This window comes from Pseudorasbora parva, chromosome 21 (assembly GCF_024679245.1).
Source record: "Pseudorasbora parva isolate DD20220531a chromosome 21, ASM2467924v1, whole genome shotgun sequence".
NCBI lineage: Eukaryota > Metazoa > Chordata > Actinopteri > Cypriniformes > Gobionidae > Pseudorasbora > Pseudorasbora parva.
In genome coordinates this window covers 35,820,831-35,840,615 of record NC_090192.1, presented here as the reverse complement: position 1 = coordinate 35,840,615, position 19,785 = coordinate 35,820,831, and the positions used below count along the sequence as shown (strand labels likewise).

The following is a 19,785-nucleotide window of genomic DNA, read 5'->3' as shown; positions in this document are numbered from 1 at the left end:
CCGTAAAACCATTAAACAACAGTGAATACAACTAAGGTAATGCCAGGAATTTTACTGTAGCAAAAATGAATTAGCTTAGCATGCAGCTCTCTCAATAACAAAAACAAGCAAGCTCAGATGTGTTTTATCCTATACTTTATTTGTGTTTCATGTCAAGGGGTGAAAACTTGCCTACAGTAAGCAACTGAAGGAAATATACACAGCAATTCAGTCTACACACTCTGAAGAACCAACTGTACACACATCTGGTCACCTCATCACCACCATTACATCTTTCCAATTGAGCCATTTAAACGGAGTGTTTCCCCAGTAACTGTTAAAAATGCAGATTCAATGCTAAATAAAATACAAAAACAAAATCGACAGTCTTCAAAACACATGACCTCCGGCAGAAGCTCCTCTAACAATAGTTGGAAAATTCACTGAGAAATTCGATGTTTGAGATGCAAATTTTCAGTTTTCAACAAGTGCGTTTTTTTTTCCATTTGAGATGGTAACATTTTAAAGTGCTTTTATAAGTTTAAATTCGGTGAACAAGACATCCGATCCGATAGACACATGATCAAACAATGAAATAAAATCAGAGGACTGTTGAGTGCGGTTTTCATTTCCTGTCCCATCGCTTTCTTCAGTACTGCGAAACTTGCACTACACCAGATTCATATTGCACACAAAAGGTCTTAAAACGTCATCTTCAATATTTCCCCTGCTACTACAGTAATTTACACAGGACAACTATTAGGATCTGGATCCAATTTAAGTGGAAAAACAGGAAAAATGGAAACCAAGTATACTGGAATCTACATACACTTTGCATTAGAAAAAAACAACATTAGTAGACTTAAAAAAAGACCAACAAAAGAAAATGAACAGCAAAATACCTAGACTACAATAAAACAGAAATAAATAAAACAATATTATCTAGTTGCAAGTGCAACAAATTGAAAACATGACCTAAAATGATTAAATAAACCCCGCCCACCATTAAATAGGCCCCACCCATTAACACTACTCAATGAAAGGCAGTAACGTTGTGCTGAATGAAAAGCATTGGAACCGTACAAACTCTGTAAAGCCAATCAGCAGGTCTAATTAAGCGAACTCGAAGTCACAAGGCAACCAAAACCACAGCAGACAATAATCTAAGATTGTATTTTGGTTGTATGAGCCAGAACTAAACGCTGTGTGGGTTCCCCTGGGTTGTTTGCAATGCTCAAATCACGGAAGATTCGATTGCCATTTCTAAAAAGCATAACTTCAAAGTATGGACCCCATAATGGACTAAACCATACCAAAAAACAACGAAAATCAAAAACAAAAATGGTACAAACAGGAGTGTGGGTATATTGTGACTCCAATGGCTGGTTGACCACCGCACAAACCCTAACTCCCCAAAAACGACACTATACAAACTGTTAAGTGTAAAACAAACTAAACAATGACATTACTGTATTGCTTTTAGAGGGAGTATCTAAAGTGGGATTGATCAGAATCCCTTAACAAGGGACAGTTCACCCCCAAAAAATAAGCTTTTGTCATCATTTACGCACTCATGTCATTCCAAACCTTTATGAACGTCATTTTCCTGTGAAACATACGTTTTTCAGAGTCATTCTCTTGCATAAAATAAAACCTGTGCAAAAAGTTCTGGCGTCTCATTCAAATATGGTGCATAAAGACGTGGCAGATTTGATGTCAATGACGCCATTCTGTCTTGTAAACGAAATGAGATTTAAGAGCTAAGGAGGGGAAGATCTGGAGTGAATAAGGACAGAAATTTCTCTTTAGAATCGTATGACCTGGAATATAATGGCCAAGTCATATGCACTAATGTTTTTTTCTTGTCCTTGGAGCTTGAAATTGTCTATCCCCCATTTAATTCCCAAAAAGTAGCATAAACAATGATTTTCTTTTAGTGTTGCATAAGTCTTTGGAATAACACAAGGGTGAAAAAAATGACAATATATGTATTTTTTTTATTGTTGGGTCAACTATCTCAAATTAAATGCAAGGTTCCATGCCTCAAAAACAACGTAATTACAATCCCGTCTGGGAATATTTTAGACAAAACTAAGAGGAAAGAATCCACACGCGATTTTTAATGATTTGTAGTGACTGAGCTAAGGAGCAGCATCGATACGGCAAACTCTACCTGTTTAAATAGTGAGAACTAAGGTTAAATATTGAAATGTCAAAATGAGCATGTGATGTTAGTATTACTGTTGTTGTTTTTTTAAACCTAGCTACTCATCTAAGACCTCAGGCTGTGACATTCACACAGGTCTTTACGCTGTAACAATGATTACTTGTAATGTGTTCGTACAGTGCTTTAAATATACCTGTAGCTCATGTGTGTGTACATTAAGCAGCCGTTTCATTCTCATTTCATGGAACTGCATCTTGTCTATTTTCAGACGACCCTTTTATCATAATTTAAATAATTTCTTCTGAGAACATCAATTATTACAAAAACTAATTCAATGGTTCATATATATATATACACAGTTTAATTGTAGTGTTTAACTTATTTAAGAGAAATGTTCAATAGAAACTATGCGAAGCAAGAGAGAACAAGCTAATAACTCTCTAAACAAACCCAAAATGTGAACATACATAAATAAGGCTAAAATAACGCAGCTAGTGTTTTTTTTGTGTTCCTTTTTACCATTTTTCATTCATTTCTGCCTTTTTTCTTTTGTAATTTTGTAATACATTCAACTTGGCACAGTGAGGGACGTGGAGAGCAGGATGCGAGCACAAACCGACTGTGCAAGAGTGAAGAGATACACGCTAGTTACACACGTGTCCCACTGGTGCAAAAAGCCCATCTTTTTTTAGTTTTCTTTATATTTTAAAGGGAAGATATAAGAATGGCGGAACAACTGTACAGCCCAGACGGGGATAGTATTTCATGTTTCATACACATATATATACTTATATTCATTTTCATATGTATAGTATCGAACCCTCCCGTGCTGTGGAATGCCTGTTTAGCTTTCTGGGGTGATATCAGCTTCAGCTGGGGCTACTGGGGTCATATTCAGCATTCAACAGCTGGAAACAGTGAGAAAGAAAAAGACAGCGGGTCAAAAAAAAGAGGGGGGACAAGACACTGAAAATAAACTATTAAATGATATTAGCTATACATTTTGTGACATTTGCGAGTAATACGCAGCATCTACTCACTTATTTTACTGTTTAGCTCCACCTCCACCACGAATGCCCACTGATTGGTTGTTCTGGAAGAGCCCCGCCCCAGAGCGGTTGACATTGGGGTGGGTGGGAGAGGCGACAGGGGGCTGACCTGGTCTGATTGGCTTGGCTGTGAAAAGAGGAAATATGACTAGCGAGTCAGACCTTGTCTAATAAATTGGTCAACTAAATCTAATAATTAAAAACTTCTCCTAAAAGGCTTGAAAATGCTCTCCAAAAATACTTGACGTGATGTCTGCACAGATATTTGCCCTGATTAGAAAACCTGGACCAGTCAACATTAGTTGTGGAAAGTCAGAGCTGAATTTAGACAGTCAGAGTTGACCGATTTAAAAACGGGCACAGACTCCAATGCTTTTAGCTGCAGACTCTCATTCTAGTCCACATTATAATCATTTGTGACATGTCTCCTAGAAATGAGACACATGATACTGTATGAGTTTTTGTTTTTTGAAGTAACTTGAAAAGTCTAGAGTAGAGTAGTTTTCTCTTTAATCATTTACAAATTCAGCAAGAGTATGACAACTAGTAGTTTAAAGATTTTAAAAGCCATGTAGTATATTCTTAGCCTGGATGCCAGCCGAACTTAGCCCTGCCCACAACATTTTTACAATACATTTTAACATTTTGAACTCGATCCATAGAGGAGTAATTATCTCCGAACAGAAACTGTGGAAAAAAACGCGGACTTGGCAACACAGTGCAGTTGAGCTCTTGACATTTGACAATGCGTCGCTTCGTTGCTCTGATTGGTTGTAGGTCTATCCAATTGAGGTCTTTCCTGGTTCAGTTGAAACGCCCCATAATCACAGCCCAATGGAGCAGTATCAGACTCATATTCTGACTAGAATGGAGTATGAACTGAAAAGTTAAACTGACCATCAATTGTGTCGCAACACACAGTTTCATCATTGTTAGAATGATATTTCCAACCCTATCGAAGCCCCTTGCAACTTTCAATCACTTGGCTGAATCTAGTTATTTAGTAATATGTGTGTGTGAACTAACCGATCTGTGCAGAGTGTCCTCTGCGTGCCATGTTCTTGGCTCTGACAGCCTCTTTGATGCGATCCACCTCCTGCTGGTAGCGTTTGCGGTCACGTGCTGCGTTCTCTTTGGCCTCTTTGAGTGCAGACTCCAGAGCCTTCACGCGCTCCGCCGTTGCCCGCAGGCGCTTCTCTAGCTTGGGCAGCTCACAGCGCAGGTCAGCGTTATCGCGCACCAGCTACACAAGAAAAGAAAGAGACAGTGAGAGTGTGTTTTGTAAGAGATTGCACGTGGTATATGATGTTTTGAGCGTGTATATACCTGCTTGTGCACTTTAGTGAGCTGTTCAAGGTTGTTCTCAAGGAATGAGATCTTCTGTTTTTGCGCCGCGCTGCCACCAGTGTCATCTGAGTCCATCTCAGCGCTCTGAAAAATGTGTTAAAACATAACTCAGATAGTCATAAATAGAGTTTTATCATGTCTAGTTTATCAGCTTTGATGGCAGTGATTTGAAGCACACTAATAATATAAAAAAAAAATATATAAAAATTTTTTTTTTTTAAAGATTATATTAAAATAGTTAACAAGTAAAATAAAGCAAAATAAATACATTAATTGAAAAAATTAAATGTTTAAAAATAATTATAAAAATAAAATTATACAATTAAATAAAGTATAAAATAAATAAAGTATTAAAAAAAAAATGATTTAAAAATAAAATAAAGAAGGGACACATTCTTCAATAGGTTCTGCCCAAACTCTATGATTACATAGGACATTATATAGGGAAAAATATATTTAAGAAAATGACAACCGATAAAACATTTAGCCTCGATTATCCACATTGAAACCATTTTAATTACTCTAAACTACAATTACACGTTCACAGCAGTTGTACCTTCTTCACCCGTGTGGCCAGATCCTGAACGAAGAGCTTCCTCAGATTATGTAGAGTCTGCAGCTCTTTGGCCTGAGGAGAAGCGAGAGATCAGAGTGTGCACGCATACATATGAAGATCTAAGAATCATCTCTCAAGCAGAGAAACAAAACGACCTACCACTGTCTCCTCCAGGCCTTTGAGATCCTGCCTGGCCTGTTCCCGTCTGTCCTGCATCACCCTATAAACATATTTCATCATTAACACACCAGACATAACTTTTCCAGCACACCACTCAAACCTCTGCATGTTTGGTGCGTGTCATACGTGAGCTCGTGCAGTTTGCGGCTCTTCTCCTGGTCAGTGGATCGGAGTTTCTCGTGCTCCACCTTCAAGCGCTCCTGCTCCAACATGATCTTCTGGTTCTGACTGCAGACAGAAAACAAAGCGAGGAAAATGAGCCTGAGCATATTTTCCCTCATTCAGCGCATGAAGAGGAGTATGTATGCGTCTTACTCCTGCAGTTCAGTGATGAGTTTCTCCTTGATCTCCAGCTCATCTCGAAGGCTGCTTAGCTGTTTCTGATGAGCTTCTCTGTGGTTCTGGATCTGCTGCTCGACTGCAGTCTGTAAAATCATACACAGAGAAAAATTAGAAAAATCACAAGCCCCCTTCTGAATAAACTGCTGAATATATAAACAGAAAATAAGTTGTTTAACGCTCACTAAAAAAAGACCAAAAAAAGTACCTTACCATGCTTACCTTGACTTCATTAGCACTTTGTATCTCATTCTCCTTCTCCATTGCATGAACTTTCTCTGCACAAGGGAAAATAAACAAGCCTTTCACGCCCAATGCACTCGCCACAAGAGGGCAGTAAAAGAAAAGGGGTCTAGACCAAACAAAGTTTATAGAGCCATTAAAATGCATATATGAGAGGAAAGAGAAGATGGTGTGATATTTGTACCCTGGGCGCTGAGTTTGACCAGTTCCTCATTGAGAGAGTCAACGTTCTCCTCTAACTGTCTCTTCTTCTGTTCGATGTTTTGCAGATACTCTGTCAGGGACTTGATCTTTGCCTCATACTGTAGACAAACACAAATAAACCTCAAGAGCTTTTTAAAGCATCCTGTAAATGGCATGCTATTATTGTAATGAAGAGCATGTGGTGTGTTCATTTAGCTAGTCATGCATTAATTATCTGACTGGTTTTACTAGAAGAGCATAATGCTATAAGGTAAGACTAGTCAATAAAACGTTAATGATAATTATTGTGAAATAATTCGTTTTCCGATAAAACAATAACGAGTTCAATAAATATTAGATATTTCTATATTTATGTGCTAAAAGCTAAATGAAACAGCGCTACTCATTTGAACCGTGCCCCACACACCATTTATCAACTGCTCAAAGCTCAAATGGCAGCATGAGCTTACTATAGCATGTGCGTTTTCTCGCTGATCGTCACGCGACCATTAAACAGTGCAGTGAGATCCAGTGGGAAGTGAAGAACACAAATATCTCTATGATTTAAATAGTTTATAGCCAGATTGTGCACACCGATACAGACAGCATTTTTTTTGTTAATGAAAAAGTATTGTAAAATAGTTTACAATTAAAATTAGTTTAAAAACACTACAACTTTCACAAGGGAAAAAAATTAGCTTTTAAACTAAAAGAATAAAGATTTGACATTTATCGTAATAATTATCTACCATCGAGTGATAAGAAAAATCTTCCTGTGATATTTTTTTATATACCCAGCCCTACTATAAGGTTAACCCCTTGCCTTTCAAAGATTGTTTACGGTCTCAGATTACTATTGTTCAACCTTCACTGCTCTATAAAACATCACACTCTTACTTTATCTGGACAAACTCAGGATCATCAGAAAGATTAAAGATTCCAGCTTCGATATTTGAACACTGTTTATGATAAAACTGGGTTGCAGTGACACTCATTTCTTAATTTATGTCAGGAGTGCATTATAATCGATCCGTTATGAACGATATTTTGAATAGATTATCACATGCATGTTAATTCTCTCTCTTGTCTGCACTGGCTCATTTGTGTTCATTAAGATCGCAAAGTGCATATATTTGGAGAAATATTGACATCTCACATGTTTGCAAAATATTTCGTCATACAGAAAAACATTTCTATTCATTCATCTAAAAAGAGCTAAAATGTGCACATAGCTCTCTCTGGGTCTCCTCTTAATGATATGCATCCGATATGAGTCATCAGGCGTTCATTTGCTCACTGAGTGGTCAATAATATGACAAGCTCAATACTGCCCTCCGCATGACGGGCTCCTCCTGTGTGGACACTTCCTCATTCTGGCTCTGTGAAAAACGAGCCTATTCTACATTTCGACAGGTTATCTAAGAAGCTAATAAACACACGATAACTATGGAATAAGGTTTTTGTGTGATTTTTCATGTGATTTTGGCTATTTTATATCAATAGTGAATGTTTACATTATGACTGCTAACAGGTGTAGTGATTAGCGCCATAAATATAACATGTTTTAACATCATCATATGAATGAAATACCCATTATATCATGACAGGAAGCTAATACAAACACTGGATGGTGGTCTAAAGTGAGATAAAGAATAAAGGTGTAATTTTAATGTTTTAAATTGTTATGTAGCTTGATACTAACTGAAGCTCTAATGCACCTGTTGGACCAAGAGTTTTGTCCATTTTGTTACAATAATTCACATAATGTGCTTTTAGTTTAGTTTCTTTTTTTTTTTCTTTTAGAAAGACTTTAGATAACTGTGGCTTACTAAATGATATACTGCACTGTCACTGGGCCATTTAGGCAGGGATACATGTTATAATGGATTTAAATAATGGCTGTTAAAAGAAACAAAAGATTCATAACAAAAGAATAATGAGGATTACATCTTATACCATTAAAACTGTGAAACGATCGTCGAGTGAGGACATTGTGGCATTAATTGAGCTGTTCTCCTTGCCAGACATTAGACAAAAGACTACAAACGTGTCTTCAGGCCAACAAACTTATTTGATAAAAGCATCTAAAAAAAAATCCGGACACTATATCATATCATAAAACTATATCATAAAATGTATAGTTTTGGACATGACATAGCCTCAGTTTTTAAATAAACCATGACCACACTTGTGCCTTCAATTTAGTTGTAATTATAAGTCGTTATACTACATTTACATAATATTTTTATACAAGAAGAAAAATATTTACAATTTTTATTTTTATGTTTTAGTTCACAAGTGTTGGCTTTCTAAATATATATTGGTTATATGTACAGTATATTCAGAAAAACGTATGAGCAGCTGTCTTTTTACTACAAGTATGTCTAAATGCTCCATTTGCCAAATCGGGGGGTGACAGGCAAGGGGTTAAGTAAATAATGGCACTTTCATATTTGGATAAACTACTCTAATAAGACTTCTGTTTACCTGAGAGATACGGAGCTGGCAGGCTGCGAGCTCTTTCTCGTTCTCATCCATCTTCTTGTTGCTCTCGGCCTGAGTGCTCTCCAGCTGTTTGCTGCGCTTCACCAGAGTCTTCACCTCCGACTTCATCTTACTGATATACAGACGAGCCACTGTGAACTCCTCATCAATGAGACCTCCCCCCTCATGCTGCTTAGAGAAAGAAATAATAGAGATAAAGAAAGAAAAAACAATCAACGTTAGAGACAAGGGTGACTAGCTGAAACAAAAGGAAAGAGAAAATGAAACAGCAAGTGTGAAGAGACATACTATTAAATTAATAAGTAAAAGAAAAGTGAATGCAACGTCATGGTTCTTTGCCTTGTTACCTTAATGTCATTGCTGCCTACAGCGATGCCGATCTCTGCCAGGTCTTTAAGCAGAGATGACATCATCTCAGTGACTCTCTTCTTCTGATGGTTGGTCATTTCCTTCAGTTTCTGCAGCTCAGAGTCAATAGATGCGAGAACGCTCTGCAAAAACACAGCTGATTATTAGCAAACTAACACCAAGGCATACTTAAAAATATGATCTGACACTATTGTAGGTACCTTCCCATTTTAAAAAGATTACAGAATTAAATTCTATAAATTAAATAGAAAATTGTGGCCATTGAAAATGAGTGGTTAATAACTTTTGAAAATCACTAGCCAGTGACTGTAGACTGAGAGAAAGAGAAATGAGAAAAGAAAAGAAAAGAAAAGAAAAGAAAAGAAAAGAAAAGAATGAGAGTTTCTCCTCACAGATTTCTGGTTGAGTTCTTCACTCAGGGTTTCAAACTCCTTGGTCTTGTCCTCCACCTCCTGACTCTTCTGATCATAGTTGACTGCAAGCTCCTCCAGAGCCTGCAGCACCTCCTTCACCTCTTCTTTAGAAGCCTCGTTCTCCATTTGCAGACGGGTGAGCTCCGCCTGCAGGTTGTCATGGTCCCTCCGCGTTGAGACCAGCAGCTGAAATACAAATGATGTGCTTTTTTTTTTATTTTGATTACTGTACTTAAGCGTTATTCAACTTTAGGGTCAAATTCTTGTGATGGGACAATCCCACGGTTCAGTTCTGTTTGCTTTGGAGGCAGGGTTCTGTGTTTAATGTGTTAAGCGCTCACCTCTTCCTGATCCAACATCTGCTGCTTGAGTTTCTCAGCCAGCTGAGATTGCTGATTTATCTCATCATCCTACAGGTAGAAAGAGAGCGCAAGCGAGGTGGAGTGTGTGTGTGTGTGTGTGTGTGTGTGAGAGTGTGTGAGTGTGTGAGTGTGTGAGTGTGTGAGTGTGTGAGTGAGTGAGTGAGTGAGTGAGTGAGTGAGTGAGTGAGTGAGTGAGTGAGAGAGAGAGAGAGAGAGAGAGAGAGAGAGAGAGAGAGAGAGAGAGAGAGAGAGAGAGAGAGAGAGAGAAAATATGGATGTAACAAATATGTCTATAAAGCAAATCTTGATGATTTTACAGCAGGACATTAATATGAACAGAATATTTTTTATATTATTTCTATATGAAAAACTGAAAATCAGGCCTAAAATACCCATTTCACATAGTCACAAGTCTGTAAGCTGGAAAAGTTAACGCATGTCAGATGGTACTGATGTAGGACACTGATGTTAGACTTACAGTATATCATCAAAAACAATACTGGATTTTTAATGATCATGTTGATGTTTCATAATATATTAGGATGTAGATACAATAATAATCTAGAGAGAATGATTCTGTTGACACAGTCCAAATTGATTAAATATTTATCAATGGAAAATACCAATGTCTATAGAGCAGGGTGATTGCTCAATACTATTTACTTGTACAACCGCTTAAGACGGGTCAGTAACATTTAAGATATTGATTATCATGGTTGCATTTATTTGATAAAAAATTAAATACAATAATATTAATAGTAAAATATTAAATATTATTCACATTTAAAATGTTTTCTATTGACTAATAGAAAGTTCAAAGAACTAGAAATATTTTGCAACATTAGAAATGCCATTTACTGCCACGTTTGATCAACTTAATGCATCCTTGAAAAACATTGTTTATAATTTTCTACTGACTTTAAACGTTTGAATAGTAGCATATACTATATATTTCTTTGTCATTTAACTTAAACAAGTGATATGGTAGAAAAATGCTGAAACAAAAATGTTATTTCAGACAACATTTGAAAATGCCAATAATCTTAAAATCAGCTAGTCGATGCATCACCAGTCCAAAAGCTTAATTTAGTAAAGGTCATTAACTTGCCTTGTCATCCAGCTGTTTGTAGAGTTTGGCTAATTCACCCTCACATTTCTCACGCTCAGCGTCAGTGAATTTAAGGGCGGGGATGCTGGGAGATGAGGTGAATTTTTCATTATTCACCACATTATCCAGGGCCAGAACTTCTGCATTTGCCTTCTCCTTATCATACTGCTCTTCAATGGGGACGCTCTCACCTAAAATCATAAAATTCAGTGAAGTTTATCTGTAATTCTCAGTAAACACAACTGAATGTGTATGAAGAGAGCGAGAGAGCATGTTCGCGCATGTGTGCGTGTTTTCTCAGTACCGTTCCTCCAGCGGTTGAGCTCGTTCTCCAACCAGGTGATGGTGTTCTTTAGTGTCTTGTTCTTCTCTTTCTCCCTCTCATATTTCTTCTTCCACTGCTCTGCTGTCAGCTCCACATTCACACACACTGTGTTCTTAATGGTCTTTGCTCTGACAGTGAGAACCGAAAAAAATGTTGTGATGCTCAACACAAAATTTATATTAAAACTCTCATTGAACTCAATGTGTGTTTCTCCTCACCTCTGTCCGAACATAAGCGTAGTTTTAGTCTCAGCCTCGTTGTAGGATGATGGAGAGCAACAGATCACTATAGTGGTCCTGCAGTTCCCACCCAGAGAATCCTGCAAGATCCTTGTCATCTTACTGTCTCTGTAGGGAACGTACGTCTGCCATGGGAAATAAATATTCATTCATTACACTTCCATCCACTTAAATGCATAGGTAATCATATATAATTGTAAAACTCTGATGCATCACACCCACCGATCCTTCAGCTAGAGCAGAGATGACGTTGCCCAGAGAGGAAAGAGATTTGTTAATGTTTTTGGCTTCATCCAAAACAGCACCTTCTGCTCCAGTTTTACTGACCTGTGGTCAAAAAAATCAAATCAGAGACAGTGCTGCCAAAAAATAAGCTAATATTAAAGAGGACCTATTATGGGCTTTTACAAAATCTTGATTTTGTTTTTGGGGTATATTAGAATGGATTTACACGATTGAATATTACAACAACAACAAAATAATAATTCACATTTTTGACATTGTTGCAGCACCTATCTTCTCAGTCTGTCAGTAACACGGTTTAGTTCCTGTTTCCATGAAGCACCTCCTTCCAAAAACCACAATGTGCTCTGATGTGTTGTGATTGGTCAACTGCTCCAAATTAGCTTCAAATTCGAAATTGCTTATATTTAAGAAATGTCATGCCTCTTATCATAACTGCGAGTTTCAACACCGTACTAATACAACTCAAGCAGGCCTCACGCCCTTTATTATGCGTGTTTGCAAAATATTTTGTATTTTGTGTTCATTCCCGGAAGAAAACTCAAGCCCATAGCCGAGGTATTTCAGGGAGTTCAGAAACAGCGTGCACTGATATAGAGAATAACTCCATTTGGACACGGGGTGTAACTTTGCAGATGTTTTCCATGATCAAACAGCAACATTACACTAAAAAAGCATAACCGGTCCTCTTTAATAAGGAACTACTCAAATCACATTTAGTAAAACAATTTCCAGAAGCTAAAACTGGATAAGAACAACTGTGTTCAATATGTCTGTGAAAGGATTTTAAAAGAGAAATGGAGAGAAGTGAGAGGAAGTGAAAAGAGAAGTAAAAAGATTACCTTCTCGCTTCCTGCTAAATCCACCAGGAAGAGTTTCCCACTCAGTTTCTGCTCGGTCTGTGTGTTCTCTTGCTTGACGTTTATCAGGAAGATACTGTGACTCCTGGAGCTGTGCTCGTTCATGTCTGACACACACCGCAGAGAAAACATGAGTTTACATTTCAACACAACACAACCACATAAGCATCTTTAGATTGTATAAACATTTTTAAAGGAGTCAAATAAAAAAAGAACTGAAACCATTCTCACTGATATAACTCAACAGGTGTGGATAAGTTCAGCCTGCTAAAATAAGACTATGCACAGTCTCTGACTGATTTGCATGGGCTTACTTGTGACAGCCACATGTCTGTTTGATTTGCCTTCATCAATGGTGTCCATCACTTCCTCCGGGCTACAGACAAACCGTTCAGTACAACCCTGCAGATAGACAAGGAAAACATTTGAACCACTTCTATACTGATGCACCCATAGCCTCACAAATAATTCATACAAACAAAGCCTCACCTTTACGTAAGGAACTCTGTTCTTGTCTTCATGTACAGACAGGTTGGTCTTAGATACTGAAAGAGAGAAAATAATTAGGATTTTAATTTAAAAACAGGAATACTAATATCTGACATAAGACTAATGTATAACCTCTATTACATAAAAAATGCAAAGATAATAGAATTGTATATTTGATTTCAATATTCAGTCATACGTACCATCCAGCAAGTCCCTGATCTTGTCAAGGTAAATCTCAAAATAGGAGACCTGCCAATGCAGACGAGAAGTCATAAAACTAATACTAATGTTTAAAAAATGTAAATGCTTTTTAAATGTATTTTTAATTCAAATATAAAGTATCGCGTTGCAAAACTAGATTGTGAAATATAACAATTTAAAATATTTTTTAAAATAAATGTTTTCTATTTTAAAATATTTTAAAATGTAATTTATTCCTGTGATCAAAGCTGAATTTTCAGCATCATTACTTCAGTCTTCAGTGTCACATGATTCTTTTAAAATCATTCCAATATGCTGATTTGCTGCTTTAATTCTTATTATCAGTGCGTGCCGTGCTTGTTTAATATTTTTTGTGGAAACTGTAATACACTTTTTCAGGATTCTTCGAAGAATAGAAAGTTCAAAAGAACAGCCATTTAAGAAATCTGAAGAGACTGCACAGACAAACCGTAATGACAACACCATTCAAAATCTGGAGATGAAGACGAAGACGCAGCCATGACTAATTCATATGACTTTTCTAGGTCTGAAAATGTCGTGGGAACCCATTGAATAACAAGCGCTGATTTGTCATGAACGTCAAACCTTGATATGGAATTCCAGGTTTTCATCCATGGAGTAAATGTAGTTGAAAATATCCTGGACGATCCTTGGAATGATGCCCATACCATCAGAATCGTGCAGGTTCCCCTAAACAATCCCACAAACACACATTGAATCACCATGATGATGCGTGACGATTAAAGGTATAGTAAATGCACTGATAGTTCTGATTAGCAAAAACCATGAGCAGAATGTTAAATCCTAAAACAACAGCAAAATGCAGTTGTCATGTAAATGAACACCAGAATGCATTAAAAGATTTCTATTTTCAAAGTTAATAACTAATAATTTTTACAACAGAAATCAATCAAAAACCTTTACTTAAGCTGGACTAGAGCTGCTGTACAGCCAAGACAATCTTTGTTGCATTTATTTCCTATTATCAGTGTAAAGCTGCTTTGAAACAATCTTTATTGTAAAAAGCGCCATATACATGAAGACGGCTTGACCTGACTAATATTTTAAACCATAATGATTTTATAATCATAACTCAATGACAATGTTCACCTCCATGGTATGTGTTTTTCCAGAGGATGTTTGACCATAAGCAAATATTGTACCGTTGTAACCCTCAAGCACATCTGGAAGGCACAAAGACAACAAAATATACCACTTGAATATGATCTCATGTCTTAAATACATAATTTTGTGATCAACAAATTATTATACCAAATAATATTAATGGCAACATGAGGGTAACAGAATTTTAATTTCAAAGTTGTGATCAGGTTCCTCACCTTTAACAATCTTTTGAGCACAAGCGTTGTAAACCTGCTCCTGAGTAGTGTTAGACTGAAACACTCGATCAAACATATACGGCTTTCCCTGGAGAGAAAGTAAGACAGGCAATGAATGATGGGTCAGTATGCATATACGCGTTTCTCTTTATATAACTCTAAAACAGCAGACTACAGTCACAAGACAGATAATCCTTCAGAGAAAACATTTGCACCTAAGAGAATAAACAAGAAGTACAAAATATCCATCCCTCCGGTTACGAATGGCTCTAACCTTTAACACTAACAGCAGTGACAGTAAGTTAGGTGTGAAATCCAGCTGTTATCATAACACAATAAGAACATTTCATGAGAGCTCTGCGGCGTAACGTCATGCTCGGCCAGATTCGCCTGGAACTCACGCTTCTTCGGTTGCGGAGCCGCACGCAAAGTTACAAAATTTGACGGGCACACCGCCAAGCGAAATGGGTCTCGTGCTCTCCGCGTTGGCGTCATTTTTGCCGCGTGCACCCTTGCACTCTTCCCGACGTGTCGAGTATAAAAAAGGCTTAAACCTACACTGAAGTTGGCAGTTTGATAAATGCAAGTTAATTCTTCATTTCAATCTTTGTGTGCTAAAAAGGCAGATAGGTTCCTGTAGAGTTGGCAATCCATTCTTCTTTTTTTTCCAAATAAATGAAAAGCATGTCATCAATGTCTTCTCTCTTGCTGTATCAAAATCTCACCTAGCTTTCCTCAGAGAGAGTCAAGTTCAGTTTGTGCATGATTACATGATATGACAATTTTTTAAAAGCTGTATCCTATATTGGCAATAATTAAGCTATATGCTGAAGTACATTTCTGGAGTGTTAACAATTTAAAGAAAAAACAACAACAAGAGTCATATAGAACCAAAAACCGTGATACGAAGCAAACCGTGGGTTCTGTGAACCGTGCCACCCCTAATATCGACCTAAAACATAATCATCCGTTGCAGTTTTTATCCATTTTATTTATTGTGTTTTGGTACTTATTTAAATGCATTTTTGAAACAGACTGAGAGTCCATTGCTTTTATTGTTTTTGGTTGTTTTGTTCATTTATTGTGAATATTTAAAATGTTTAATGTTTTCAGTGTTAAATAGTCTTTAGAAATAAAAGTTTATTAATCTTTGAAAAGGTGTACCTGCATTATTATGCCATTATCATTATTTTAGATGGTCTCAGAACGACAATATTATAGTTTAATCGCAATCATTTCTTGGCCAATTTACCGTCCAGTAAAATTTGTTAATGTGACAGGCCTAATGTCAGTGGAAGTTGCTTTCAGTTAAAACAAGGACTTTAGTCTGGGACTGTAGGCTTAAGCCTTGACCAAGGAATAAAGAAATAATCAACATTGTCACGTCATTTATGCAAAGTGCCCGCAAATAGGTTTTTGTGTGTAAAAACGCACAAAAGTCCTATGGAAAGCAAAAACAAACAGAAGCGAACAAGCTGTAGCCCAAATCGCATGCAAATGACTTTTATGAGCGGATTCTTTTAATGAATTATTCAACACTTATTAGTTTAAATCAGTCTGACAAATTCTTCACTGAAGGAACTCTGAAGGTCACAGATCGTTCCGCAACGAATTTACTCATTAGCAGGCACACTGATTGGTTGAATTAGGTGGACGTGACCCATCTACACCAAAAATGAGTCTTATCACACGTCCAAATGCCAAATTTCCTCACCATGCCACACAGGAGTAGATTAACCAGGTGAGGAAACAGCTGTGAATTTAACACAGCTAAGCAGATTAGACCAGCCAACCTGACCAACTGCTAACACAATACATACACTACCACAACACAAGCCTTAAACTCATTTCAACTAGACTAGAGGTTCACTGATATTAGTCTTCAGGGGTCAGTGTGAATATTATAGCTTATATGTAATGCATATCTCTATACAGCCATAATCACAGAAAATGAAATGTACACAAATTGATGACATTAATGAACAGTATTTTACACAACCACTAAAAATACATGCACTGAGAATAATTATTATTATACATTTACAATTATATTATTTAAGCCAGTTTATTTAGAGATGACAATTTTGTTAATCAGAAGGCACATTTATATAGACAATATATCAGTGTTAGTATACATTATGTATTTATTACCGTATTTTTATTATGATTTAGCTTATAGTTTGATCTTTTCAGTTCTCATAAGTTTTAGTAAATGTAATATTATTATCTTTCCATTTATATTTATTTTAATCTAAGTTTAAACTATTTTAGCACAGTTAATTGCGAAGGCAAACATTTTTTTTTTTCAATAGAAGACCATTTGAAATGTTAATAATGCACAATATCACAGCTTTGGAATTTCAAACCAGTGACTTATAAAATCTTCAGATAATCACAAGACTGCGTGAAGAGTGTTTTTGTATATCTGAATATCCCGAGGCCCTCTCCATTGCCAGAAATGGAACAGCACTGTTTACAACTATCAGTATTCCCAATGAGGGATTATAATTGTACTCCCAACGGTCACAGAGATGGGAAGGTTCGTCACATGTTAGTCGCACTGTGTTTGCATAGAGACAAAGAGAGAAAAGGAAGAAACAAGCAACAAACACACAAAAAAGCATATTCCCTTATGAACTAATACTGAACTGAGACCGACAAGACATGCATAATCCCAATACTGGTCCTTGTACAGCTAGACAGACAGGTTTGGTTTTCTTAGTTACAGCAAGATTTATTGCCCAATTTCTAATCTTTCCACCTGCTAAAAGCCATTATGCCAACATAAGCACGGTCCATTTCACCAGAGAGGGATAGTTGCTCTGGTGCTTGATGCTGACTTGCTAAAAACAGCTGGAAGACAAAATTCATTTGGCCGCACACACATAAAAAACATCATCAGTGCACTGGAAAACAAAAGGGTGAGTGTTGGTCAGAGAGTGCGATGTCACTGCAGAAATGGAGGCCAACATTAAAAAAAAAAAAAGTTGGAAGCATCAAATTCTGGACGTGGTATTTAAACCTGACTCTGAAAGAGTAAAAAACTACCAGGGCAAATTGTCCACAGCCAAACCACATAACTGCCCCACCTAATACCCAGCTGTACATTGCATTGACTGCATGAGGGAAATGTAAGACATTTTCACTCTAAGAGACATCTATATTGCAGTATGAGTTTAACTAGTAGTTTAAATATGTAAAAAGGCACATAAGGCAGAAAAGCATAAAACATCATGCAGTAGCATGATGCAGTACTCAAAGTAATGTACATTGTGCAATGTACTTAGTGCATGCAGTACTCAATTCTTAGCATATAAAGCCTTTTTAATTACGCAAATAAATTAGTAATGTATAGGCTACAATAGGAAAATAGACAAGACATCTATCATGGAACATTTTAATTCATGAATAGGAGAGGGACTAGTATGCCAAACCAATGAGTTCAGCATTTTAATACAACTCAATTTTATTTTTTACAGTCTGTTACAAAACTCAGACAAAACATATGAAAATGACTGTAACTTCAAAAATTGTAAACACTATCATCAGAAAAAAAGGTTAAACTGGAGTGCATTATTAATAATAATAATAAATAACTTTAATATGGCCAGCATTACGTATTACAACATCACATCTCTAACTGTCCAAATATCAAAAGACTAAATCTTAATAAATACATCTTATTTTAATAAAAACATATTTTAATAAACTAACCTAAAACCTGGAATGTAGGAACATTTGGATTATATATAGCCTAACTAGTGTCCTATTACTACAGGCCCACAAATATGATTGGAAGTGGGAAATATGCTTTAAATATGTATTTGTCTTGTAACGTTAGCACAAATAGTATAGCCATAATAAATGGCCTTTGTTCGTTTGACGTTATTAAAGTAGGCCAAATGAAAACAGACTGACATCAGTGCCTGTTATGATCACATTTACTTAATTTATCAATTTTTCACTCGTATTAACTTTTATTTCTCTGTAATGTGCGAAATATACATAGGCCCAATATTTAGCAAGCTTTCGTTGATTTTCTAAATGAAAACAAACCGATTAACATTAGCCAGGGGCTAACTTAGCGGTTACATATCACTTATCAAAATACATGTAGAAGTGAACTAAAATGAACATTATTAAGCCGATAAAAGGTTTTCACATTTTTAAGTTTAAAATTAAACATTTTGACATTTTGCTGCATTACATCTGATGGGTGTTAGCCACCGAGCTAACGATGATTAAAAACTATTCAACTTGCGTATAGGCTGCTGTATTAAAGCCTCATATGTACTATATCCTACATGGAATTATGCTAAAACACGAATTCTGATTACATTTCCACATACACAGCAATTAAATATTATATTTTAGTCAGGATACGTCTGCAGGTGGTTAGCGGATGCTAATAGAAATGGACGGCGGATGCCATAGCGGAGCAAATGCGGCAATTCATCATGATATTATGTTATAAACTCACCCCAATGACCACACTATCCTCTCCTTGAAATTTGGGGATATATTTGTCTCCCCTCATCACCTCCGAACTGTTTAAAGGCCGAAAACGGCACATGACTTTGATGGTGCACTCGGCCGGGTCCGCCATCTTCAGCTGTGAGGAGGAGGATGATGAGCGCTCCTCCTGACCGTCCTCACTTCTTTGTGTTTAGGTGGAAGTCGATTTTGACAGAATGTTTTTGGATGGATGGGGTGAATTTGCAGTCACACCCCCAACACGGACACTAAGACCGGGTCTCGTTAGGAAGTTGTCTAGGGCTATCTCACAAACAATAACAATTCAACCAACTAGGCTACATTTATAAAAGCAAACGAAATACTTTAAATTTTCAGGATTTAAAAAAAACAAAAAAACATAATTGCTGAGACCTTGTGATAACTTACCCCATTATGAAACAAATGCACACTTATCAAGACCCAAAATGTTACAGGTTTCCTCGTTTAGTTTTTTTGTCACTGCATGTGAAGTATTTTACAGTGTAGGCTACTACTTTTTCAGTAGGCCTAACCGTCAAAATGCATACACACAGCCCGCTATTCTTTGCAGACACAGCATTGATTCTGGATGATTCAGGGATCCGTTGGATCCTGATGGATGTGTGATGCCAGGGGATGTCAGGGATGCTTTTGCAGAGCTGAGGACAAAACCTGGCAGATATTGGATGGTTAAATTGAAATGTCTTGTATCAGCTTGGATTCAGTCTCAAGAACTACAATCAAGCGATGCATATTCATGCATGTAAGCTTGA

General features: G+C 36.8%; 1 protein-coding gene across 2 annotated transcripts; it reads right to left on the bottom strand.

The window, feature by feature from the left end:
* Positions 1–118: 118 nt before the first annotated feature.
* kif5bb (kinesin family member 5B, b) lies at positions 119–19,188 on the bottom strand. 2 transcript variants are annotated; one of them, XM_067430701.1, is made up of 26 exons: positions 18,999–19,188; positions 14,519–14,606; positions 14,289–14,362; positions 13,764–13,868; positions 13,157–13,205; positions 12,957–13,012; positions 12,782–12,869; positions 12,450–12,574; positions 11,587–11,691; positions 11,344–11,489; positions 11,105–11,253; positions 10,801–10,991; positions 9,672–9,740; positions 9,310–9,516; positions 8,896–9,039; positions 8,531–8,716; positions 6,045–6,162; positions 5,831–5,895; positions 5,594–5,703; positions 5,405–5,506; positions 5,258–5,318; positions 5,099–5,170; positions 4,522–4,626; positions 4,222–4,438; positions 3,187–3,322; positions 119–3,054 (listed from the first exon to the last, which is right to left on the bottom strand). In XM_067430701.1, the coding sequence occupies exons 1-25, from the start codon at positions 19,122–19,124 to the stop codon at positions 3,192–3,194; spliced, it is 2,889 nt and encodes a 962-aa protein (XP_067286802.1). In that variant the 5' UTR covers positions 19,125–19,188; the 3' UTR covers positions 119–3,054; positions 3,187–3,191. The 2 variants fall into 2 exon arrangements, with proteins under 2 accessions (XP_067286802.1, XP_067286803.1); XM_067430702.1 differs by having other exon boundaries at positions 5,840–5,895.
* Positions 19,189–19,785: the final 597 nt, after the last annotated feature.